A 27,030-nucleotide genomic window follows, 5' to 3' on the forward strand; every position below is an offset into this window, starting at 1 on the left:
GGAAAGCAAAGGAAAAGCACTTCCACTCCAATAATGGATAAAGAGCAACAGTGGACTACAAAGAGCAACTGGACTATATTTTTCATTTCCTCAGTCACTTAGTTTTTGCTCTATAGAGGTATTCTTAGTTAAACCAGTACATAACCATGTCCACAAAATAAGACATCTAAGTCAGTTAAGGAGAAATGCTCCTTCCTTAAACACAATCTATCCTGTAGTTCACTTCATGATGACATGCAGGTGTTAAAAATTGAAAACTTAAGCAGACTCAGACTTTTCATTCAGGAGGAAAAATCAATACAGCTCTCCAGGGACAGCCCTTCAGAATTCAAAATTCTTTCCTCTTTTGCACTGATTCTGCAAGCACCATCTTGGCAGACTGAAGCTTGTGACATTTTCACAGCAGGCTTATTACTTTTTCACAGAGAATTGTTCAAATGGTTTTGAATCAAATTCTGGAGTAATATTTTGCAAACTAAAGACAGCTTACAGAGCTGCAAGAGCAATTAGCTGAACCCTTTGTAGCCAGCAGTCCTCACTTAATGCTTCCTCCAAAATGCCACAACCACCCATGTCCTTGCGACTACCTTCTTGTCATCCTTCCTGTCACATGCCAATGTTGTAAAACGTGGAATATGTCAAGATTATTTTAAGTCAGGATATTCTTTGGTGCAAGCCTAATCATCAAGAAAGGAGACCTAATCAGTGGAACAAGGACATCCAGGAATTAACAGGCTTTAAGAACGCAACAAATCAAGATGTTGATGTATGTCTGCGTATACACTGCTAACTTGGCAAGTACTCAAGGTCCATGTATCCTATACCTGAACTACATATATTAAAAATTGTGTCTATTGGTCAAAATACCCCTGCCCGGGTGAAGACCCCTCCCCTGAGCATTGGATAGAAGTTAGCTGGGGTTACATAATTTGTATGCAGATGGCTAACCAATCATAACACGGGGGCTGCCCTTGGAAAGTAACTAACTCCAAACTTCTATGTAGCAATAATGGCACAGAAATTCCGGAGCAGCGTACTTGATTTGTGGAAAACCACTGAGCACCCAGGCTTGTGCAACTGTGAAATAAATAATCAATGTCTCTCTCTCGAGTATGTAGTTATTGTCCTGTTGCACACCAGGTAACAAATCCGATTTTGTGGACAACACTGAGGAGGAGAGGGGGAGAGGACCTGAAGGTCCTTTTCCTTTCACCAGTGGAAGAGGATCTGGGGGTGCTGGTTAAACATGAGCCAGCCACACATGAGCCAACAGTGTGCCCAGGTGGCCAAGAAGACTAGTGGCATCCTGGCCTGGATCAGAAATAGGGCAGCCAGCAGGAATAGGGAAAGGATTGTCCCTCTGTACTCGGCACTGGTGAGGCCACACCTTGACTGCTGTGTCCAGTTCTGGGCCCCTAATTCAGGAAGGACACTGAAGTGATGGAGCAAGGCCACAGAAGCGAAACGAAGCTGGCAAGAGGTCTGGAGCACAATTGTTACCAGGAGTGGCTGAGGGAGCTGGGTTGTTTAGCCTAGAGAACCGAAGGCTCAGGGGAGACCTCATTGCCCTCTACCGATACCTGAAAGGAGCTTGTAGCCAGGCGGGGATCGGCCTCTTCTCCCAGGCAACGAGCGACAGGATTAAAGGACTTAAAGTCTTAAGCTGCACCGGGGGAGATTCAGGTTGGACATTAGGAGGACTGTCTTCACAGAAAAGGTTGCCCAGCATTGGAACAGGCTGCTCAGGGAGGTGGTGGTCACCATCCCTGGAGGTGTTTAAAGGAAGACTGGACATGGCACTTAGTGCCATGGTCTACCTGACAACGTGGTGTTCAGTCAGAGGTTGGAGTCCATGATTTCAGAGGACTTTTCCAGCGTAACTGATTCTGTGATTCTGTGGTAAAACACCAACTGATCCCCCGTGAACTCCGACCTCAGCAAGCCTGGAAAAATCAACCTGTAAAGCAGAACTTCTGCTCACGCTTTCAGCAGTCAGAATACAGGGCCGGCAGCCGCGCCCAGAGCACCTCTTTTCCCCCGGCACCCAGAGATGCGCGGGCGGGACGCGGCACAGCCCGTTCCGCGCCGGCGCCAAGGCCTGAGGCGCTCCCTCCGCTCCCCGCCCCGCCCCAGCCGGCCCCGCCCCGCCCCGGCGGATGTGAGCTCACAGGGCGCCCGGCGGAAGGAGCGGGGCGGGTGTTTCCGCGGCGGCGGCGGCGGCAGCGGCAGCGGCAGCGGCAGCGGCAGCGATGGCGGGCAAGGCGGCGGCGGCCGAGCCCCTGGGGCGGACAGCGGAAGAGGCGGCCTGGGCGGAGACGCTGCGCGGGGCCTGCGAGCCCGAGCACCACTGGCGGTACCGCCGGGAGTTTCTGCTGCGCAATGTGGGGGAGCTGCCGGCGGCGGGCAGCGCCCAGCTGCAGCGCCTGGTGTCCCTCTCCATGGTGTGGGCCAACCACGTCTTCTTGGGATGCCGGTGAGTTCAGAGGGACCCGCCGGGGCTCGGGGGGGACGGCGCGGCGCGACCGTCTGACGAGGCCCCTTCCCTCCTTTCCTCTTGTCGCCGCTCCAGGTACCCGCCGCAGGTCATGGAAAAGGCGCTGGACATGGCCGAAGGCATCCAAGTGACCAACGCGCCTGTCCGCACCACGAGAGACGAACTGGTTGCCAAGGTGAAGAAAAGAGGCATATCAAGTAGCAATGGTTAGCAGATCATAGCTGTGACAATACATAGGAGTCTAGAAAATGCTTGTTTCTGAATGTTCTTGGTTTGCCTCGGGGTTAGAAAGTAGTCGAAATAATTTACTTTTAAAACTCCCGTTAATTGTTTCCTCTCTCTGTGCTATTCTTTTTCTAATAAAATGTCTCTAAAATGGGCATAATGCGTACATAGTCCTTTGGTAATGTAGAGCTATTGTTTTGAATTTCTACATCTGGTACACTTTAATACTTGTGCGTTGTGATGTGGGCTGCTGTACTCCAGCTTAAATATGTTCTTGTTACTTTGCCTTTGTTGCCAGTCAGACATTGCTGCTGTGTAAGAAACTGAGTTTCTTAAAGAAATTCTCAGACTGATGTTTTAAAGTTGTTTTGTGATACTAGTAGACAAAATACACTTCTGTTATTTTTAGGTCAGATAGCCCATTTAATGTGTATTGGCCAGTTTTGGTTTGGACTTCAAGAACAGAAATACATACTTGCCTATGGGTCCCAAACCAACAACTGAAATCTCGCATGAGTATTTTCAGGATTTTGTCCAAAAAATCCAAAATTCTGAAATAGTAGGTTAATACTTGAAATGACAGTTCAAGGTGTATTGCTAATATATACCCTTTAAGTTCACAGAGATTATTGCTAGGTTTTAGATTATTTCTCTCTACATGGATATTTCATAGTGCAGAAATCAAAGAGGATCACATATTTTACCTGTTTTGCAGAAGGGATAGAGCAGCCCTGCAAGAGACAAGCTGTTGAGAAAAGCAGAGACTCTAAGGATGCTGGAAAGGATGTGAAAACAACCAAGGCAGAAGGAGTGAAGGAAACAGAGAGCACATTGCCCAAAAAGCAGGAAAAAGGTACTAGCAAAGATCCAGAAAGCTCCCAGTCAACTTGCAGTTCAGATCAAGAAATGGTCATAGTCTCAGACATAGAAACAGAAGGAAAGCCTGCTAATGCTGAAAGTACTGCTGAGCAAAAGCCACCTTCATCTGAAAAGGAGCCAGGAAAGAAGCCTTGCTCAAGCCCACCTAAGGAAAGCAAGTGTGAAAATGTGCCATCACCTGAAAAGAAGACTACAGAAAGTGTAGCACCAGTGGCTGCTGAAAGCACCCCTCAGCCAGATGTGGTGGTGGCAGCACTGCCACCAGCTGCCAAGAGCACCCCGCAGGCAGCAGTGGTAGCAGCGGCAGTGCCATCAACCTCCAAGAGCACCCCACAGGCAGCAGCAGTGCCAGCAATCACCAAGAGCACCCCACAGGTGGCAGCAGCAGCAGTGCCACCAGCTGCCAAGAGCACCCCACAGGCAGCAGTGGTGGCAGCAGCAGTGCCACTGACCACCAAGAGCACCCCACAGGTGCCAGCAGTGCCACCAGCCACGAAGAGCACCCCCCAAGCAAGTGCTGCGTTGCTGTCTTCCAAAACACAAGTGAGTGCCCCAGCATCAGTATCCAAGAGCGGTGCTCAGGTGAGCAGCTCACTGCTTCTGGCCCCCAAGAGTGGTACTCAGGTGGGCACCTCGCTGCTGCTGGCCTCCAAGGGCACTGCTAAGGTGGGCTCCCCGCTCCTGGCCTCTAAGAGCAGTGCGGAGGTGGCTGCTTCGTTGCTGGCCGCTCGGAGTGGCGCGCAGCCGGGATCCTCACTGCTCGCTTCCAAGAGCAGCGCTCAGGTGGCTGCTTCGCTGCTGGCTGCTCGGAGTGGAGCTCAGCAAGGGCCCTCCCGGGGTGGAGCTCAGGCAGGTGCTTCCCTGCTGGCCTCCAAGAGTGGCTCACAGGCCGGCGAAAGCCCGGCGAAGGCTTTGTGCAAACCGCTAACCAGCGAAGATGCAAAGGAGAGACAACCTTTTTTCAACAGACTCTACAAAGCTGTAGCCTGGAAACTGGTTGCTGTTGGAGGCTTCAGTCCTAACGTAAATCATGCAGAACTTCTAAATTCATCTATTCAGTCTGTAAAAGCTACATTAGATGTTGCTTTTGTTCCCCTGAAGGAACTTGCAGACTTGCCTCAAAATAAAAGCTCTCTAGAAAATATAGTTTGTGAACTGAGGTGCAAGTCTGTCTACTTGGGTACTGGCTGTGGTAAAAGTATGGAAAATGCCAAAGCAGTGGCTTCGAGAGAAGCTTTGAAATTATTCCTCAAGAAGAAAGTTATTGTGAAGATATGTAAAAGAAAATACAAAGGTAGTGAAATTGAAGATTTGGTGCTTCTGGATGAAGAGTCAAAACCTTCAAATTTGCCTCCAGCTTTAAGAAATCCTCGTGAGATCTTGTAGGGGAGAATCACTGTTTGTACTGTGTATAGTATTTCAACACAAGGACTGAAAGTTAATTTTGTACTTTGAAAATGTAGGCTTCCAGGTATTTTGTATTTCTTTCTCAGTTTTGCAAGACAATGATAGTTCTTTCACTTGGTAGCAATTGTATAAAACTTGTTAGAGATGACAAGTACGCATTTAAAGGTATTGCCTTAATATGCAGCACACTAGTGTGCTGTTGTATTTGCAAAATAGTCTACCTAACTCTTCTATTTTTAATTAAACTATTAAGGTACAATTTGCTGTTTAAAACCTGACATTTTTGTAATTCTTACAGTTTGATGATAGTGTGCTCAATTGTCTACCATATCTTTTCTAGGCTCGTAGAAGTGTGTACATAGGGACCATAATACTTGAATAATTGAAAGTTGTTTAAAAATTTCAATCAAAAAGTTGAATTATCTGTTTCAGGCTTGTTGCTCATAATGTTCACTGTTGCTCATACTAGGAGAGAAAGTAGTTGGTTGACTATTTTTATGGGATGTTTTCGTAACACTTGCAATATAAGTGGCATCGTGATCCCATTTAACATTATACTATCAGGTTAGAGCCCGTTTAATATCACATTGGCAAATTAGCAGTTAGCAGTCAAGTCACAGCTATTTTGGCCACCAAAACTGTAAGCAGATTTAATTTATATGGTGAAGTATCATTTACAGTTTTGTTTGGTGTTTGGTTTTTTTTTTCCAAATGAACATGGATTTCTATACTAAGTATATTTTGACTGCTACTAAAACAATAAAACCTCTGTGATAAGCTTTTATACTACTTTGCTTTTGGCTACTAAATGTTCCAGCCATTTCAATAACATTGCAACACCTTCAGTAAAGCTTTACTTTGAGTGGCTTCAAGGTGTAATCCCACAAGGATGAGTTGGTTTCTTTAGATGTGTAGCTGAAATACTGTAAAACTGATAGAGGGGACCTATAGAATATCAATTTCTACTTTCGTAACACCAAGATAAGCAAAACGAAAATGCTCCTGTCGGAGACAGTGAGTGTATTGTAAAGCATTCATTCTAATCAAGCCCTTCCTTTGCTACATTTTTACTCCCTGTACAGAATAGTTTGAGGCAAAGAAAGTGGGAGATTATCTTTTATTTTCAATGTTGCTGAAATACCTGCACAAACTGCATGTTTTGGTATATTGGATAATGACATGTAATTGTAAAAACATGATGTCTTCAGTGCTATTTTGAATTAATCTTGTCCTATTACAGTAGTTAGCATCATTAAGTGGCATCCTTACTCTTGACTGATAGATCCATTGATCAAGTCCTACAGGAATGAATAGGAATTTCAGGGATCTCAGTAGTACATACGTCCACTTCAAGTTCTTTTGTAATTTTGGGGACTAAACTACAGTGGTGTTCACGCTGTACCCTGCGTGCTTTTGAACAGTGGCTGTCCAGTCCATAGCACCAGAAGCCTGCAAGGCACTCGCACTTCCCGATGGCTGGTTGAGAACTTGCTCCACCTGACCCCTGTGCTTTTGTGCCCTCCGTCGCCCTTTGCCCTAGTTAGATTTCTCAGGAGTTCCCCCTGGCGTTCCTGGAGCACCACCCGGCGTTCGGAATGCAATGTGCTAAATTGCATCTTAGTGCAAGAATTGGTGTCTGCTTCTAGCACAGGGCAAGCTTCGTGCTGTGCTTAGGAGCTGTGGTATTCATGATGGGAAGTGTGAGATCTGTTTTCAAGTCCTTACCCTGTTCAGGTAGACATATGGAAGGACTGTGTGGGGGTAGGAGTTGCATCCTGTGCCCTCTGTAGTACAGCTTTCTCTGCTGTTAGTTTGGTCATCTCCAGATCTCTGGTTCAGAATTGCAGCATGTGTTGTAATGTGCAAACCTGTGTTTTTCGTCTGTAACGCAAAGCTCTCAGTATTCACTGACCTCAAGGGGCTGTTAGGGCAACTGTGTTAAAAGGCTGAGGTGCTAGATGCCTTTTTTAAAAGACCTGACTTAGGATTACTTTTTTAAAAATTTTCAATGTTATTTCTCTTTGATGTTTGGTTGTGAATCATTAAAGAACAAGTCTGTAGCTACTCTTAATAGAAACTGAAAGTTGAAGCGTGTTATTTTTCACATTCTGCATAGAAAGCAACTCAACACGTGGATTCTAACATACAAGTGAATAAGCACTATTCAAGTATTTGAGTGAGAATTTATTAACATTTCATTAGCCCTAGAGGAAGAAAGAAGTGCGAAGAACTGGCTGTTGCAGGAACTGTGTAATCCTGTCAGTTCTAAAACCTCTGGGTCTCCCCTCCAGGTACTGTCTTGGTCTCTAGCGACTGGGATGCTGGTCTTTAACTGTCAGACCCTGCTGACGAGGGCCAGCGAGAACACCTGCACTTACACTATAGGTGTGCAGAGTTGTCTCAGGGGGGCGAAGCAAACCAACCAACCGAAAGAAAAACTGACTCTGTTTTTTCTACGAAAGTACAGGAAATCACAGTCATCAGGAGTGACTCCCGTTTCCTCGGGGGACAGCTAGCACAGCCTAAACACGTACCGCAGGGCCCTTGCGGACGGCTGCCGGCTGGCTGCTGTTGGCAGCTCCCAGGTGCGCACCCGTGCGGGGTGTGTGGCCCGCCGCGCCCTGTCACGGCCCGCGGGCGCTGGGGCGGTATCACCGGGGCGGCCGCAGCGGTGGCCACAAGGCGGGGCTGGCGCGCCCGCCCGGCTCGGGGCGGGGCCGAGGCGCGCTATTTGCATAGCGTCTTCCCGGGGCTGCTTCGTCCCTTTGCGGCAGCCTTCCGCGGCCGCCCGGGGCCCTGGCGCCCCTCAGGGGGCAGCCAGGCCGCCTGCCCGCTGTGCATCGCCTGCGGAGACCAGCAGGGAGGGAAACGCCCGAGCCAGACGTACTCGCCGTGCCCGCGAGGTTGTCCTATCTGCCGGGGTTTATAAAGCGTCATCGGCTAGCATAGCATGCCGGGATGTTCTGAAGACCTGCTCGCTAGGCCACGCACGGAGGACGCCCGTTCCTCATGGGCGCCGCGCCCGCCTAGGGGAAAGTCCCCGGACCGCCGGCAGAGAGTGCCGGGCGCTACCGCGCCCCCGCCCGCCGCCGCCGCCTCACGCTATCCTCCGCCGAGACGCCCGCGGGCCGAGCGGGTGAGCGCGGGGCGGGCTCTCGTCACGGCCACAGACACGCAGGTAGCGCGCCAGGCGCGCCAACAGAACGGGGCTCACTCTCAGGCCATCCCATTTTGCCGGGTGGGGCTCCCCAGCGGCGCGTCCCACGGGACAGCTCACGGCTGGATGGTGCCTTGCCGGTGCAGCACAGCCCGGGGCGGGCACAGCAAAGCGCGTGTAGGGCGACACGCCGCTGCAGGACAAGCGGCCCCGCGCCCCGCTGCCGCTCACACCCGCTGGTGTGAATAATTTAGGCTGGAAAAGACCTTTGAGATCATCGAGTCCAACCTTTGACCGAACACCGTCTTGTCAACCAGACTACGGCACTGAGTGCCACGTCCAGTCTTTAACCTTAAACACCTCCAGGGACGGTGACTCCACCACCTCCCTGGGCAGCCTGTTCCAATGCTTGTCAATCCTTTCTGTGGAGAAACTCCTCCTATCGTCCAACCTGAGCACATTCAACTGGGGAGGCACTCCGGGGGGAGCACTTAACCTTCCTGAAAAGGCTTTCCGTCCTTCCCTGCTCCAGGAAGTAGCAAGAGGCCAGAAGGAAGTACTCTGCCGCGGGCACTTGCACCACTTGCACCAGCAGGTTCGGTGGGTATCTGAGCGTCGGCACAAAGGCTGACACAGCACCGAGTACACACCACACTCTTCCAGCACAACAGCCACTGCACAGGCTGTGCTGTGCAGGGCGCGCCTAGCCCCGGGATCCCTGCTCCACCTTCTCTGCAGAGAAGGCCAGTGCGTGCCACCAGTGTTACTTGCCCACTTTGGTTAGGCTCTCATGCAACTCCCAGGTACTATGCAAGATGCTGCTGCCCCGCTGATAAACTGAATTAATTTCATAGGCAGTGCCACTCTTGCCTCTAATATGTCAAGCAAATAGCACACCACCATGCTCGACTGTGGAATAAAGCCCTCTGCTGCCCTACTGGCATTTCTGGGTATGAAACATGACAGAAGAGCACTGACAGATATCCCCAAAATGACATAAAATTCGGGCACCCAGACCCAAAATAAAGGGTTTATTACCTTACCCAAATTACCTTTGTTACTTACCCTAAAAGCTCCCAAGTGGCCCAGAGACAATGGTTCCTTCCAGTTCATTCTGTCCTGGTATTTATGAAGTTCCTGTGGTGAGCCCAGGTCTGCTAAATGGTGCCTCTCTCTCTTTGGTTGAGCCTCAGGCGTGTGGCCTATATGCAGGCACAGTACCATTTGCAAAGCCTCTTAGTTTCCAACACCTGCTGTTCCTCTTCCAGCAGTATCTTCATGATGACCTCCTTCCAGCCATGTCAGAGCCCACACAGAGGAGCCCAGTGTGCGGAGCAGAGACCACCTCTGCAGAACTGGTGGTGGCAGCTCTGACTGCCTCACATGAGAGCCCTGAAAGGGTGCGCACGGGGCTCAGAAACCACCTGGCTTGAGCTGTTATTCTGGTTGCTGTCTTAGCCACTTGAACTACTTAAGTGTCTTTCTTTTTTCCCATGATCCTGCATGTGATCACCTATACATATGTGGGAAAAGAGAGATTTCAAATTAAAACACTATTGAAGAACCCATCCCCAAAGAAACAACTAAACTAGGGCACAGCTCTATGAAGTGTTGTTTTTTTGGGTGAGAAACTGTGATGAAATCTCAGTGTCCCAGTTTCTTCTACTACAAGGATATATCTAAAGCTCTATGGAGCACCTTCTGTACAGGCTGAAGACCACAGTCAAACTTGTGGAGACAAGCTGAAGTTCGTGCAGTGTCTGATGTGTCCTTGTTTTTCTTTTTAGGCCCTAAAATATAGCACCGTAATGATTTGAACTGGTTCTGTGCATGTGTGAACAAAATGGTCTCATTTGTATTTTATGGTAAAAGTTGGTCTTCAGATTTGTTAGTAGGAGAGAATATGTCAAACATCAAATTTCTCTTGCCCATAAGTTAAATTAAGCTGACATGACATGGTCTAGTGGTCCAGAGACTGAGGGGAAAAAGCACACATTGAAAGAATTTTGATGCTGTCTCTCTCTTTCACTAGGCAAATCTGTCCCCCAGCTTGTAAGTTGCAAAATACAGAGGAAATAAAAGCATATGTATATGTATTTTTATATATATGTATGTATATATGTATTTTTTAAGTTTTTCTTTCAAGTAGATGTTCATTTTTGCAATGTTTTTGCGTAATGTATAATATGCCATGCTCTTTGTTCAGGTAACAACAATTAACTTGTGTCTGTGTGTGTGCCTTCTAGATGGTTCTGTTAGTTGCCACTGCCACAGCAAAGGTACTGCCATTAGGTAGGTTAAGCATTTTTAAGAAAATGCTGTCAATAAATCTGCTGTCAGGAAGCATCAATTTTTAGTCTGTGATTACTTAACACTCACTCACAGACAAGCATTTAGGAAAACAGGTTTTATGTTGATACCTGGTAACAGTTTCAAATATGTTGTAGGCTAATTATGAAAATGGTGCATGAGAATTTCTGAGCACCACTACCTGTTCCTAAGGTAATGGAAGATTGAGTTACAGTGGTTACTGGCTATGTATTTTCCTCCTGTAGTAACATTCCTGCAACTAAAAAAGCATTGTTCAGCTCCAGCATCTGAGCCTGCAGCCCTTTAAAGTTTTCATTGCCACTGCTGGTCAAGTAACATTAATTGTTGGGCCCAAGTGGGCTGCAAAATGACTTCTCTTAAATATGAATGTCAGAGATGAATCACATTAGGCAAAAGATATTTTGTCACTAGTAAGAGAACTGATCTAACCAATGGATTTACTAAATCCTCTGATGTTTTACATTTTACATTCCAAGTCCTCTGGTGTTTAGCCTGGAGGGGAGACAGCTGAGAGAGGATCTTATCAATGTCTATAAGTATCCAAAGGAAGGGTGTCAAGAGAATGTAGCCAGGCTCTTCTAGGTGATACCAAGAAGTAGGACAAAAGGCAACATGCAGAAATTGATAAATAGGAAGTTCCACCTGAATGCGAGGAAGAACTTCTTTACTGTGCAGGTAACCAAGCACTGGAACAGATTGCCCAGAGAAGTTGTGGAGTCTCCATCTCTGGAGAGGTTCAAAAGCTGTCTGAACCTGTGCAATGTGCTCTGGGGGACCCAGGCTGAGCAGGGAGGTTGGACCAGATGACTCACTGTGGTCCCTTCCAGCCTTACCTATTCTGTTATTCTGTGATTTTAACTGCAGTTAAGTTCTATGTTCAGTCGCGCTGCCTATATTTTGACAACAGCCTTCCAGCCTAAAGCCTCCTTTAGTTCGGAGTAAATGCTATATTTCTCTTTATTATTTTGGGGAAGAGGGTGTTTGAGAGGCAGGAATCTACTCATCTTGTTTAACCATTAATTTTTCTCACAGTTACAACTGAATGATAAAGCAAATGTAAACTCTGTCCATTCTTGGGAAAAAAACCCCTGTACATTGGTCATATCCTAGTAGTAAAGGATAATACTACTTTTTGGCAACTTGGAGTAAGTGATGGGACTGAAAAATTTGCATAGCAGCAGCACCATTAGAAAACCCATAGTGTGGGTGATTTGGTGCTACTGGGTTATTTTGAAGATATGAAATTACCCTGTGGTGCTATTTGTGGTGACCTTTCAGTTGCACCAGAAATTAATCATTTTTACTAGGTTTGGGTAAGCAGATTCCAAAGGAGAAAAAAAAAATCCACACTAGGAGGGAAATAAAATGAGGCTTCCTCCTGCTTGTTGCAGAGTTTTAATGACGTATGCCAAAACTCTGTCCAAGTTTTCAGGGAAACTCTGAAATTCATAAATGGTAATCATAGGCATATAATTACCCCATTTTCACATACAGAGTGGAATTCATTTAACTGACATCTGTGACAAGAGACCTGGGTGCCCCTTACAGTCAATGGAGACATTTTTAGAGCAAGACCTATTTATACTAAGATTCTCTCTCATTCGACAGATTTAGCTGGGTGACTCCCACCTTTTTTCCCTCAGCTGGAAAGAAAAATTAACATCCGCCTATGGGAGAGTATTATGAATGTCTTAAACCATCACCTACTGAAATTTTCCACAGGTGCACTGCCTGCCCTCATTTCATAGTCTTGATTACAAAGGTGCACTTGTGTATGTTTGTTCCTCACAAAAGGAAGAAGTAAGAATGTGTTTTTCACATGACCTGTGCTGAGCAACAAAATCACAGAAATGCAGCATCTATGTCAATATGTTGCTCAGGCAAGAATACACAAAAAATCCTTTCTTTATTGTGGGCAAAAGGGTCTTGGTTCTTTTCCCTTAAATTCCTGTGGATGCTTCCATTTACTAGAATGAAAGAGGATCAGGTTTCAGGGCTGAGGTAAGACAAGAAAGATGGTTCCTATCTTTGCATTAAGATTATCTTGTTACCATTTCTAACTTGGTCTCCCTGAACATCATCTGCACGCTTTCCAAGGTTTTTCTAATGGTGATTGGTTCTAGAGCTGGAAACCATATCCACTGATCATTTCTGCTTTATAACAGTAGGTGAGGAAGAAGAGTTACTGTTTCCTGGAGAGAGAGACACGAAGTGTTACTTCAGACACAAGTGGACAGATCCATGTTGTAAATGACAGGAAATGATCCACGTGGTGCTATCATTGCAGTGGCCAGATGCTGCCTCTCAGCTGATCTGCAGCGTCCCCCTCCTCTAAGGAGCTGCAGTTCATATGCCAGCCAAGGATGTTCCATAACACCTGTGAGAAGCTGGTGTTGTCCAGCTCCTGCTGCTTTCCAGAGGGTATTCCAAACAGAGCTGATAGCCTCTAAAAGGAGCAGTGTAGTTCTACTCAAAACAAAGTGATAATGTGTCAGTATGCTCTGATGAAAGCAATGAAGTCATATATAAGTGAATTTCTTATCATGTGCTGCCTTGGGCCTACCAATTTCTCAAAACACTTTTTGCCATGGCATTCAAGTATGGAAACTGAATGTGAAGAATTATAAAAAATAAATAAATAGTTATTACAAAAAAAAGCACAGAGTAAACTTAGTCTGCACTTTTTACTCCATTTTTCACTCTGCTCATGGTGAAATAAACAGAACCTATCTGCTTGAAGAAAAAATTGAGCAGGATATTGTGACTGCCCTCTTCCCGTTAATAGAAGTCAACTGGTTACCAAGTTGGGTTCCGGAGGAGATTTCCTTTTATAGCATATTGGCAGAAAACAGACTAGATGTTGTGGATGAGAAAGAACATACATCTCCTGGTAAGTGCAGGATATTTGTTATTTGGTACTGGAAAGCTCTTTGGTACAGTTGAAGATGAAGCTAACAGGGAAAAAAGCACATGCCAGTATTTTCAGGAAATCTACTGTTTAGTGTATCATCTTATTGAAATGATCTCATGTCAGCCCATTTCTTACTTTTAGGTATTCTACACTTGTGTAAATGAAAGAGAAAAATAGTAATAGTTCTGTTCATATGATCTGTATTCCACCAGGGAAATCAAGCCTAATATTTAAGGAAAACCAAAATCAGTGTCTGGCATTACAGGGAAGTATCTTCTTTGGATGACCTGATGTTAGAGAAGCTTTTGAGAATAGCTTACCTGGTCAAACACACTAGTATCCCTGTAGCTCTGGCGAGGACAGTTCCTTCCCAGAATATAGCAAAAGTCAGCTATGGCCTAGAGCTTCCTTCAGCTGACTCTTTAAAAATCCCATCTGGCTTGTACTCATTCTTTTTTTAATCTGTTTATTTTTGTGGTATCTTGGATAATTTTTCATCCTTTTCATCCCATGGAGGCCAGAGAAGCATTTCTGACAAGAAATATATAGAATCAAAAATCAGTTCTTTTGCTTAAAAGAAGCACCCTGTTATCATCCTTTGATGGACCTAAGAAGGTCTTTCACAATTACAGCCCCCTATGGACTTATCAATAAGACTGCTTTTCTTTATCCACAGCCTGAAACACTTCCTGGGTTATCGATGGAAAGCAAGGAAAAAAAAAACCCGAAAACAAAAACCAAGCAAAACCAACCAAACAAAAAACCCAAACCAAACCAAGCAAACCCAAAACAAATCAAACAAAACAAAACCAACGCAAAAACCCAAACCAAACCAAAACCAAAACCAAAAACCCCCTAACCAACTTGTGTATTATTATGTGAAACAGGACAGGAATCATCTGTGATCTGAGGATGTAAAATCAGTATTATGAAAGATGAGAGGCAAAACTTCAATTGGGGAAAATAAGATTTGGATTAAATCTCTGGAAATATTTTTATCATAGTGAAATGTGTAATATAATGAAATCATCTTTCACAAACAGAAGGGGAATACTCTGATCTGGGCTTTTAAAAACTATACTGGGAAATTATAAAGAAACAAAGACTGTGGGGTCTATTCTCCATGAAAACTGGGGTTAATTTAGAGATATATAAATAAATCTAAATAAACTGGTAGAACCTCTCTGTATAACTTATCTTTGGAGGACATCTACTGAGATAGGTTTGATGCAATACACCCTAATATCACATCCCTGTGTATGCCAACCTCAAGCTGACAATTTTCCACTTAGCGGAGAGGGTTGGTGAAAATGTATGATCATTCTGCCTGTCCATCTTTACAAATAGAAAGGTTTTGCTTCTACCATGCCTCTTCCTATCTCCAGATTATTCTCACATACAGACAGTGAAAGAAGGGACACAGCTGGGTCTCAGAGCTATCTATCAACCTGCAAAGTTAAGTCCAATACACCAAAATTCTCCTGTGCTTGCTCCTGGCCATTTTGAGGCCTGAGCAAAGCAGAGAATTAATTTGGTCTGCTCTTCCTGCTTTCCTTTCCCCTGAGGTTTCAAACATGCAGCAAGCTAAGACTTCTTTTTCCTAGGGAAATCTGGTCCAATGCCACTGCTGCATTCTTAAGGTTACTCAAAATTTATATCTTTATTTTAGTGTTTGAAAGCAGTAGACAACACTTAAATTCAGAAATCATTAGCTGTTCTCTGCTGTAGCTTAGATACTGTTTCCCCCATAGCGACAAACAGCAAGATTTTAGCACAGAAACCACCTGTAACAAATGTTATGAATTATTTTCTTGGCTATGTTTTTACTGACAGTGCATGCAGAGTTTCTTGTGAGAAAAAAAAGTTATGCCAAAATGTTGCATTTAAATTAATATTTAATTGTATTTAACATTTAATTTTAAATAACACGATAATTTTGAATGAACATTTTTGCTTTATTTTTTTCTGCTCTGCAGGGGAATCTCTTATTTCTTAGCTTTGCTTCTTCATGACATGGCAGAATGTTTCACCCATTCAAACTTACTATAAGCAGAGACACAGCCCCTCCACATCTTTCTCAAGAATATTCTATCAATTATATTAATCCAGGTCCTTTTCACTGGTATACAGGTTGTGCTTTTTGCCTGTACAGTTAGTGTTATCTGTTAATATTATATCAAAAAATTCAATCTTCGGTTCCTCAGAAGTGACAGCAATGAATGCTACACAATAAAGTTTCAGTGAGTTACTGCCAATGGAAGCCAAGGTAACCAGGTTATTGCCACTTTCTAAATCTATTTGTGCAAAAATGAGACAAGTAGCGAAAAATGTTCTGGGGCTTCATTAACCTGAGCTGTAACAGTGCACAGAAAAAAGCAGCCGATTTTACAGGTGTTACACTGTAAATTAAAACTGTTCATTTTAAGATTAAGGTGCGCTCTTAAGAACATGAACACACAGAATTACAGACTTCCTGTTTTTTTGGCCAGAGTGACACCAGTGTAGTGAAGGATGTTTTGAAAGTACTGCCTACAACTTTGTTTTCATTGATTTTCATGAACTTGCCAACACCTTGCTGCCTTGGGCGAAGCTGACTAACTGCAGCTACAATTACTCAACAGCTTAGACACAGACAGATGAAAATCCCTGCAGAACATCTGCTCAGTGGCCACGTGACTTGGAAGTTAGGAATGTTTAAATAGTTCTGTGAACTACAGTCTTAAGAAAATAATACTTGCAAGCTGCCATCATGTGAGACACTAATTTTCCTGTAGGACTAGCCATGGAGCTGTTTGGCGCAGACCACGTAGAGACAGAATCACAGGAAAAAAAGAGTTTGGATGGGAAGCCACCAAAGCAGAGCCAGCTTCACAGCCAGATCAGGTTGTGTCAGGCTTCGTCCAGGTAGGCTCAAAAAATATCCAAGGATGGAGATTATACAACTTCTCTGTGCAACTTGTGCTGCTGCTTAACCACTACTCTAGATCATGCCATCCTGAAATGGTATTTACAGGATTAGTATGGGTACTCTTTTAGTGCTGGCTACTTAACTAGAGGTAGGAATGTAAGACAGAAGGGGGGTTGGAGATTTGAATTTATTTCTTCTTTTCAATTTTATTCTTGAATTCAATCATCTCTGATTTTTTTTTTTTTTTGCTACATTTACCATATGCATTTTCTCTGGATTTTTTTTCAGATGCCTAAAATATAAATGAAACAGTGCAAAATATACAGGTCTCCTCAGGGTGTTTCAAGACTCGACAAAATTAATTTTCTTTTCCGGATGCTTGCCAATTATTATTCATATTGTAAAGACCTGAAAAATGTCTCAAAGAGAAGTGGAGATGAAATCTTGACATTTTAATAGTTCTCTCCACTTTAAATAATTCTTCCAGTAGGAACAATTATATAGCTAAAAAGTGTATAGCCAAAAAGTAAATTTCAACTTTTGTTTCCTACTATAATTGTTGTGGCCAACATTTGACACAAATTCTACAACGGGCATGGGAAAGACAGGACACTCTGTGAAATTTTGGAGATTTGCTGGTAGGCGAGTGGCTTTTAAAAGGCCAAAGTTCTTTGGTACGTGATTTAAAATACTCTTGAAATGATTCCTCAGGATAAAATGTCACTCAGCTTCCCTAAGTAATAGCTCATCCCGAATCATCGTTGCTCTTCTTTAAAGATAAATCAGGTAGCTCTTACTGTGGGCAGGAGCAGTCCGAGCTGCCACCGGCGGGGGTGGTCGGGGCCCCTGGGCGGGAGGAGCCCCCGCGCCGCGGGGATCCCCGCGCGGGTCACGGCTCCGCCCGGGCGCGGAAGCGGCGGAGGCGCAGGGCGCCTTTAAGGGAGACTCCGCCCCCCCGCACGGTCCCGCCCCCCGCCGCGCGGCAGCCAATGGGAGTGCGCGCCAGGGGAAGGCGGGAGAATGCGAACCCCTGGCAGCGCCGCCGGCCGCGCCTTATAAGGGCAGGGCCTCGCGCATGCGCACTTCCGGCAGGGGCGGGGGCGCCGAGCGGGGGTTTTGCTCCGGCGGCGGCACCGCGGGAAGGGGTGCGCGACCCGCGGGACCCCGCGGAGGGGCGGCCGTACCCGTCCGGCCTGGCCTGGCCCGGCCCGGCCCGGCAAGCGCTCACCGTCCCCCGCGGTGCGGCCGCCGGAGGGCAAAGGGGCGGCGGCAGGAGGAGGAGAAGAAGGAGAAGGGAGCGGGGCCGCCGCAGGGACCCCGCGCCCGGTGCGGGCGGCGCGGCGGCAGCGGCGGATGTGCTGCTGGCGCGGGGGGATGATGCTGGCGGGGCCACAGCTGGTGGCGGGGCCGGCGGCGCCGGGCGGGGAGCGGGCCCGGCTGCTCTCGCTCTACGTGCAAGACTACCTGGAGTGCGTGGAGTCGCTGCCGCTGGACATCCAGCGCAACGCCTCGCTGCTGCGGGAGATGGACACGCAGTGCCAAGGTGGGCGCCGCCGCGGGGCACCGGGCGGCGGGGAAAGAAGGGGATAGGGGACGGCCTCCAACCCGCCGCACATGCGCCCGGCGCGGAGGAGCCGGGGCCGGGGTAAAACCCTGCTGGGGCCCCGGGGGGCTGAGCCTGCGGGGGCGCGGGGCTCCCGGCGTCTGGTCGGTCCCGGGGAAGGCCGCCCCGCCCCGGGGCCGGCGGGGCCGCGCTGCCCGGCGCTAGGCCCCGGCTCCGCCGTGTGGGGCCGCTCCCGCTCCGCCCCGCCGGGCAGCCGCGCTGCCCGAACCGGCGGTGGCGCCGCGAGGATCGGCCTCCCAGCAGCTCCTCCCGCCGTGTGGGGCCGGGGGGGGCGGCGTCCCGGCGGAGCCCGGCGGCCGTCCCACGGTAGACCGCGCGGTGGGGGTGGGGATGCATAAAGCGCCAGCAGCGTTCCCTTGGGTCGTGGAGAGGGGCTGTGGAGCGGGAAGTTGCCCTAAACCTCATCCAGAGGCACGGCTCCTTCGGAAGGCGAGTTCAGTGCCTATTAAAGACCTTGCACCCCGCGGAGTTTGCGGAGCACATCAGTGCCCGGCAGCTGCCGGCCGGCCCCTGCCATGAGGCAGGAATTTGATCCCGTGGAGTCGGCACTGGAGCCGCATCTCCCTCCTTTGGCGTGGACAGGAGGGGACCATGGGGACCGTCAAGGCCTCTTAGACGTTGAAGGGCCGTCTCAGGAGTCAGCTGTTGTGAAGGAATTCTTTCAATTATCTTTCTAATTACCCGAGAAGATACATAAGAACAGGCTTTTGTAAGTTTCCTGGGATTTTAAAGTTTAAAGGGCATAGACTTGCCTGCAGCATTTTGAATTCCTAGTGAAGGCTGGACTGCCTAGCAGACTCTTTACCTCCTGATCCATGGTGACTAGCCAGCACTCCTCAGCCTTTAATAGATTAAATATTTTATTTAGATTATACCTCCTCTATGTATTCATCCAGCTACTAATACAATACTTGGCTATAGAAGAAGTTTGTTGCTAGTTTTAACCAAAGCCTTCAACTGTTAAAAAAAAAAAAAAATCTTCAAAATCCTAAAAATGGGATACAAATATTTTAGACCCAAGTCTGAGAATGTAAAAGCAATGCCATATTATTTAATCTAATTTAAAAAGTAGTGATGGTCTGTGGAGGAGGGAAAAAGTCACTCTTGTGCTTAGAAAACAAATCGTTTTACCTTTTATTAGGTCCACCAAACTTATTCAGATTATCTGTAGTGAACATTTGGCCCTGGTTTGGGTTGGAGTTTTTTGTTTGTTTGTTGGTTTTTGTGTTTTTTGTTTTTTTTTAACAGAGGTTTCAGAGCTGTTAATTAAACATCCATCTCTGTCAGGCCATCTCTTTGCTCTCTTTAGTGGGTGTTGTTCCATGTAAATTTCAGCATATCTTCACAGGCTGCATCCAGTCAATAACCCATGTAGGACGAATGTTGTTCTCTGACACAGTATGAACAAGCAAACAGCTATTGTTTGTGAGTGGTTCTGGGTAGGGCATTCCCAATATAGGAAATCTGTATAACTGTACCTATACTCCTGCCTCCATGCTGATATTGAGAAAATACAGGTTGAATTACTGGACAGGCAGAGTAGTGATTTTTATCGTACCTTAGAGGAAGTCTGGAACAGAACAAAATGCAGTTGGCTCTTGTTGTCATACAGGTATCAGAATTTATAGTAAAAAGCAGCTGTTCATGCTTAAGCTACTGTTCCAAGATGTCAACAGGAAAAAAATCACTAGGAATGATGTTGAGATAACAAGCTTGAATCATTTCACAGCAGTGCAGACAAATTCTTTTAAAATGAAAGTGAGTGAACCAATACTGTACCTAACACTGCATCAAGTTTCACTGTCAGTTCTTCTAATTATTTCCTTCCCTGTTTGGAGTTTCTCTGTCCTTTATGTATAGATCTAATGTAACATTTGGCTTGGAAAATACTATTTTAAAATCCAGCAATATAGAACAGCAGAGTACAGACTAAGACTGATGTATAAGACATTTATTGATCTCATATTCAGGTTCATTAAGCTTGCTTCTAGAACTAAATTTAACTAAAAATTCACAGCAGCTCATGCAGTTATTTTGCATGACTTGGAAGAGGGAAAGCTTGGAAGTCAAAATGTGAGCCACTCATTTACTAGTTGCTTAAAAATATCCTATGATGCACTAAAGAGAAGGTCACCTATTCTGAAAAGTTCAGCTGTGATTTAAAATGCAGCTTGCTGTAATTTGTTTTGGTAATAGGGAAAGCATTTTGAGGGGTGTAAGTTGATTTTCATTCTGATTGTAAATTTGCTATTATGTAAGTTCAGTTGTCATACTCCTTTTATAACTATGTCTACTTGAAAATGTAATGCCAAACCTTGAGATGAATAAGAGGGGAAGGGAGAGGACCTGGATAAACTAATTCTGGAGTATCATATATCATGATATATGACAATTCTATGAGTTTCAGGATTCTTTGTGTGATAAAATAAGTTATTGCTTTGGTTTGTCAGCCAGGGTTTTGGAATTATTGTGGTAAGGACTCTTAGGAGAAACTCCTCCTGTTTCAGATGGAAGGAGCATCTGGATTATCCATGTCTCAACAACTATACTCTTTCTTGTGTTATCCTTTCTTTTTCCAATGGCTAAAATAAGCTTGTTCTTTCTCAGAACTTGAGAATTTTTTCTTGCAACAGATTGTGACCTTAAATACCGATTTGATGACCACATGCAACTAGAATGATATATTCAATGTAACCCACTAAGGTATACTATAATTAAGATTTGTACTATTTCTCATCATTTAGAAATAAATTTGTGTTTTCTTGAGCATGTTCCATCTTGTGTAATTATTTTTACTATTATCTTCATTTTATAGAAGCATTAAAAGAAATAGATGATGTCTATGAAAAATACAAGTCAGAAAATGATCCTGTTCAGAAGAAACGCTTGCAGCAGCATCTTCAGCGTGCATTAATCAACAGTCAGGAACTTGGAGATGAAAAAATTCAAATAGTTACTCAGATGCTAGAACTGGTGGAGAATAGAGCCCGTCAAATGGAAACACACTCTCAGTGTTTTCAAGATCTGTCTGAGAATGAAAAGCCTCTAGAAAAGGCCAAGATGGAGTCCTGCCAGCCAGAGAGATCCTCCCGTAGACCTCGTCGCCAGCGAACCAGCGAAAGCCGCGATCTGTGCCACATAGCAAATGGTATTGACGACTGCGATGATCAGCCACCTAAAGAGAAAAGGTCAAAATCTTCCAAGAAGAAAAAACGCTCCAAAGCCAAGCAGGAGAGAGAGGTTTCACCTGTAGAATTTGCAATTGATCCCAATGAACCAACTTACTGCTTATGCAACCAAGTGTCTTATGGTGAAATGATAGGATGTGACAATGAACAGTGCCCTATTGAGTGGTTCCACTTTTCCTGTGTTGGACTCACGTACAAACCAAAGGGGAAATGGTATTGCCCCAAGTGCAGAGGAGACAATGAGAAAACAATGGACAAATGTACTGACAAATCAAAAAAGGATAGGAGATCGAGGTAGTGAAAACAATTCATGTTTTAAAGAGTTGCTCCTTTTATATTAAAATGTTTCATTTCCAGAGAACATTGTTTTAGGAAATGTATAAGACTATGCAATAATTTTTAATCTATAATATGAATGGAGTATTAAAAGCTGTTATACCTTCTGTGATCTTTAACTTTCTGCACTGAATAACCAAATAATAGAAACAGGGTGGCTTCAGACCTTTCACAGAAGACATTACAAGCAGATGGCGCTTGGTTTCAACTTAACCCCATTAGTATTTTAAAGAACCTTGTGAATCCTGAAATGATGGTGGTGGGAAAGATACTGAAGAACTTCTCATGTTATGGTAAAAGGGGTTGAAAGGCCTCACATATCTGCTAGCATCTTAACAACTGAGTTGTTCCTTATCCCAGGTTATATGTTTTCAGTTTTTGTGTTAACATCGCACATTTGGAGTTAGGGGTTTTGAATTCGGTTGTAACTGTAAAAGTCTTCCGCGCTATAAGCAGACCTCTTCAGTGACTTTCATATGACCAGTATGTTATTGCAAGGAAGAAAATACCACTAACTTAAACTTTTTTTTTTTTTTGCCAACATTAAACTCTTGTCTTTGTGACTGTACTTGGGAGTCAATTTTTGGGTATGATATAATTAAGGTGTCTGCTCAATTTTTGATATTCCTAATAGGTTTTGTCAAGCATCCTGTTATGGTCTTTATCATTTAACATGATCTCTCTATAAGCCTTGAAGTGGTAGAAGGATCCCTTGAGAGGACAGGATATTAACATTTCAGGGAACAGAAACTGGAAATGTGATGGAATCTTCATTATAATTGATCTGTAGAAGCTGAAACATGACCGGTATTCTCTGGGATGTGAACTTTGCCCTTCCTTAGGTAGTATTTGTGCATGCATGTGGCCAAATCTGTGTTTAGGCACAGCACACAGTTCTTGGACTTGGGCAACTATCTAAAAAGCCTGAAGGCAAAAGCTTTCAGTAAAAGTTTGATAGATAATAAAACAAAACATAAGCATGCATGGCACAGAGCCAGTTGACAAATCCCAGCAGGTTTCTGACAGGCTATGTAAGCGTGTTGTCCTGAAGTATGCTGGTAGTATCTAAACACTACTTGGGTGGTAGTTAAAAGTGAGCTTCCTCACCCCTATGCCTTAAAGGAGGTGAAAAAAAGATGAAAACAGCTGTTGCTGCTCCTTTGCAATGGGGGATGCTAATGGAGAAGTGAGTGGAGTACCAAAGCTCACTCTTGGGGTTCCTGCTCAACAGTGCTCTTGAGACTGGAGTTGTGGCAAGGCAGGCAGCAGCTCTGCGGGGCTGGGTGTGGGGCTTACCTGTAGGTGGGCTGCAAGTGCTCAGAAATCCCTGTAGGTCTCTGTCCCTTGCTGTTAAGGTTTTCCTTGACAGTACAAAGGGAGAAGTGACACCACCTCTGTCCAAGCCTGGTTGGAAAGCGGTTGTGCTGAGAGCAGCCCAGAAGGCAGGCAGATGGGCAACAACAAGCTGAGACGGATGAATGCATCAGAACTCCTTCCTGCATCTCCACTAGAGGGCCGTGCTGGCTGGGGCTGGAGGGTGGAATGTGCCGTGCGGGGCACAAAGCCTCGGTGCTGTCAGACAGATGGCACAAATCAATGCTCAGGATGCTCGGTATTACAAGGTAAGTAACATACCAAGCCTGTTTCCTCAGGTAGGATCTGATTCCTTAGCAGGGTTGAGCATTTGCAAGTGGCTAACGTGTGCTAGGAGAGTGTAAAGGCAGGGGGTTGAATTTTTGCTCTGAAATTGTAGGTTTATGAAGTGGAGTAGCGCCCCACTGGGGAGACCTGTACCACAGTAAGTAAACGGCTCCTGCAGGAAACTCCTGTAAGGGCTGTGACCATCAGTAGGGTAGGAGAGAGGGTAAACCTTATCCCTACCTTGCTTTCTAGGCCTACTGGCTGATCTCAGGTTGCAAAAATAGTCTTGAGGGGCTGGATCATGGCTTTTGATGGAGCATGATCAGACCAGCTATTGGAGATAAGTGGCAGTAAGTAAGTTGTCTTCTGAACATTTTACTCCTTTTTTTTATTTGTTATGGCTTAAAGATTCTCAAATTTCCTTCTTGGGAAGAATGATTGGAAGCCTTGGGCTGAGTATTATATGAACATCTAATGTTTACCTAAAATGGACATGCTCCCTAGTATTGAAAAACAAGCATTGCTTAAGTAAGCACTGAAGTTGCAGAACAAAGTACAAGTGAAATTGTAGCTATTAATGTTTTATTAGTTTATAATGATTTATGTGGAAGACTATTGCTTGAATTTGTACTGGATAAATCAAGAATACTTTTTTTCAATGCAGAGAGGAAAGCTGGGAGCCTTATATAATTGTTCATCTGAAATAATTGCTGAAGTAGGACGTGTATGTTGGGGTGTTACAGAAAGGAAATTTTAGATTTTGAAAGTGGTCCAGATAAATATCTGTAATGCAGGGATGCTTTCTTTCATGCTAATGGCCCTTCTAGTAGTGAATAGGAATTCTCAAGGCTTCCAGTGAAGAGAGTATCAGAGAAATGGCACTTGCTTGGCTTAATACATGAAATTGCTCAAAACCAGAAATAGTTCCGTTTATATTGCAGATTAGCAGCATGCCTCAAGTATACTGGGTGCTTCTACAATTATTTCTTTTAAATGCTCTAGCTAATTTGTTGTTAAGATATACGTGAGAAAAGATCTGATGTTATCTGGTATTTAGCCTTTCACCACTTTTTTTAACCAAACCTAAATTTTGTGAGTTTCTATCCGTTCCCATAGAAGATCAATGGTTATTGCTGAAGTTGCACATAAGATGCAATCTTATGTATGAAATCAGAAGGGTAAGTAGAGAATTCTTATATAGCTTCTTAATGTTGAGTTACTTTTCTTTCAGGGATGAACCTCACTAGTGAAATCAGAATGAAAAAATAAATACTGTTTAATCAGTTCACCTTCAAGATATGTATTGAGTGTCATGAAGTAAGTCTTATCTTCTTGCAAAAAAAAAAAATCTGGGCAACACACACTTCGGAATTTGATGGAAGTCTATGTGACTACACAATTAACTGCTTTCTCTTTTGAGATGCTGCATTCTAATTCAGCCTAGTTACATCTTGTTTTCTTGTAGCTTTTGAAAAATGGTGCACTTCTAAGTTCTTTCTTTTTGCCTTTCAGTTTTGAAGTAATGCGAGTTCATCAGCAGCAAAAGGTCCCCATAAGCTATTTAAAATATTGGAGCAAGAATGTTTCTTGATCACTGTCCTGTGGCTGCTTTTATTAATTTTGATGAAATAATTTAATCAAACCAAGCTTTAAAGCTAAACACAAATACACACATAATAGAAAGCATACTGTTTTGAAAGCAAAGTAAATAATTTAATACTTTCCATCTATATTGTAAGGCCATCTTGATATATGCAGCACAATGATAATACTTCTGTATTTAAACCAGTTTTAACTGTATTTCCCTGCCAAGCTTTAACTAATCTACACATCCAGAAATGGTAATGTGATACTGACAGGTCTTGAAACTGGTACAGAATGGATGTAAGGGATGCCCCTTTCTTCCCTGATTTTATCTAAGGATTTTGTTTTGGATATCCCTTTGGAGTTGAGGTGGGCCTTTATAAAGAAGATGGCATTTCCTAACTTTGAAGACTCTTCATTTAAAAGTCTCTAACTTCAGCTTTAAGGAAATGGCTACAATTTGTCTGAATTCATACTTAACCTGAGCTGTTTGGCCACACCAGCAGGTTAAGGGCTTGGGAATTCTTTCTCCCTCTTATCTGCATATATATTTCTTTTATTAAGAGGTCTCATCTCCAGTAGCTCTGCAAATCTTTGATACTGGTACCTCAGACTGAAAAATATACCACAGGTCTTTGCATTTGATCCTCTGAAGTTGATGAGCAGGGCTTTCACTCAAACCCACAACTTTTTCTGTCCAATACTAGTTAGGCAAGACATTTTGCTGTTAGTGGTAGAAACAGATGTTAATGTGCAAGTGTTCAAGTCCCACACCTACATATCCTAGAAGGGGAAGGATGTCTTTTTTTTTTTTTACTATTATCATCCCTCTTTTATAATACATGTCATGAAAGAGTTGAAAGTTTGAAATTCTCTCCTGTGACAATTTTCTGATTACTCTGCAGTCTTTAGAACAGCTTGAGGATTATGCAGCTCCACTACAGCTGGCCAGTAAACAGTTGTGTTTAGTGACAATTGGGAAATTTTTCATTAAGCAAAGCTGTCATTTTCTTTTGAACCCAAATCTCAAGGTCAGGATTAGATTACATCTGAATAGTTCCTAATTTTTTGATTGGGGTAGGTAAGAGTTCTAAAAGCTCATTTTGACAAATTCTGCATTTTTCCTCCTATGTCTGCATTCTTTTTGTTTACCTGGTATAAGGCAAGTTCAGTTTTAAGTCAGCCAGTAACGTTTTAACTGCAAGTATTAGGCTGAACTGCATTTCTGTTCTGCTGCAGCTGTGTTCTAGCAGAGCATTACTGTCTATAGCATGGCCAATTTTGTACTTCTCAGAGATGCACTTCATGCATTGTATGCTTCTGGGTTTTTTTCTTAAATATACATCAAGGAAGTTACAAGTAGCATAGACACAGATTCATACTGTAATTTCTGTTTCAAAGGCATGTTTTCCAGTGTAGAGATTAGTGCTTAGTGGGTGCGTAGAAAAATAAAATCCTCCCTAAAGCTTTGCTTTTGTATACTTACAGAATGCCTCCCCTGAAAATGGAAAAACTGGTGAATGAATTTCACTGCAGTGATTAGCTGTGCACATTAAGATTAGAAGAAAGTTATAGTTTATAGTTGAAGGAATAGAGGGGAACCAACTTGGGTACTTTTTGGGTTGAATGTAGTGTGATTTAAGAATCTGGAAAGGAAACTTTCATCTCCTGAGAAAGAGCAGAAATAGAATGAATTCTAGAACCTTTGATTCTAAAGTTCAGCAGAAAAATTAGGATTAAATCCTGTTCCAATTTGAATAAAATTCTATTGAGCAGGGTTCTACCCAGCATACTGATTTCCAGCTTCCTTTGACTAAAGCCTAAAAAAAGATTAAAGCTCCATGGCAACTACTATCTTAACTCCTGACAGCCATAGTATAAATTACATCTTGGAAAAACCTAATACTGAAAAGTTTTATTTAGGTCACCAGTCAGGCTAGGAAATGGAAGGCTTGTAGATGCCACCCCAAACTTCATTTTGTCCCTTTATGGTATCAGTGAGGCAGAGATATTTGTGGGAGGCAAATTGCATGCATATGCAGTATGAATTTAAAAATCTGACAAGCTTTTGGTGTGTAAACTTGTTTCATACTTCTGGGGGAAAGACTGCAATTTACTTGTGACTGTAACCTTCCAGTAAGGAATACAGCAAGGTTCAACTGGGAGACAACAGCCCAGATAGGGACAATGTGAGGTTATCAAAATAGCTGCATTTTCTGGCAGTGGAGGAACAGTACTGGGTTGGGGTTTTTTGGGTTTTGGGGGTTTTTTGTTTGCTTGGTTGCTCTTGGGTTTTTGTTTGGGTTTTTTTGTATGTTCTGTTTTCAGTTTGGGGGTTTTTTTGG

The 27,030-nt window shown here is 44.3% G+C and overlaps 2 protein-coding genes across 3 annotated transcripts; both read left to right on the forward strand.

The window, feature by feature from the left end:
- Positions 1 to 2,210: 2,210 nt before the first annotated feature.
- LOC121658256 (CDKN2A interacting protein) lies at positions 2,211 to 7,082 on the forward strand. Of its 2 annotated transcripts, none has more exons than XM_042014927.1 (3): positions 2,211 to 2,473; positions 2,570 to 2,700; positions 3,435 to 7,082. In XM_042014927.1, exons 1-3 carry the CDS (start codon positions 2,250 to 2,252, stop codon positions 4,982 to 4,984), a joined length of 1,905 nt encoding a protein of 634 aa, XP_041870861.1. In that variant the 5' UTR covers positions 2,211 to 2,249; the 3' UTR covers positions 4,985 to 7,082. The 2 variants fall into 2 exon arrangements, with proteins under 2 accessions (XP_041870861.1, XP_041870862.1); XM_042014928.1 differs by having other exon boundaries at positions 2,388 to 2,473; positions 2,570 to 2,669.
- A 10,219-nt stretch (positions 7,083 to 17,301) lies between these two features.
- ING2 (inhibitor of growth family member 2) lies at positions 17,302 to 22,028 on the forward strand. Its single transcript, XM_042014937.1, is given in 3 exon segments — positions 17,302 to 17,550; positions 17,552 to 17,855; positions 20,752 to 22,028. Coding segments are annotated over 3 exon segments (1,224 nt in total). The 3' UTR covers positions 21,423 to 22,028.
- The last annotated feature ends 5,002 nt before the right edge of the window (positions 22,029 to 27,030 follow it).

The sequence above is a fragment of the Corvus kubaryi genome, unplaced genomic scaffold (genome assembly GCF_017639235.1).
Source record: "Corvus kubaryi isolate FWS band 111438036 unplaced genomic scaffold, C.kubaryi_AGA036_p1.0 split3-131, whole genome shotgun sequence".
NCBI lineage: Eukaryota > Metazoa > Chordata > Aves > Passeriformes > Corvidae > Corvus > Corvus kubaryi.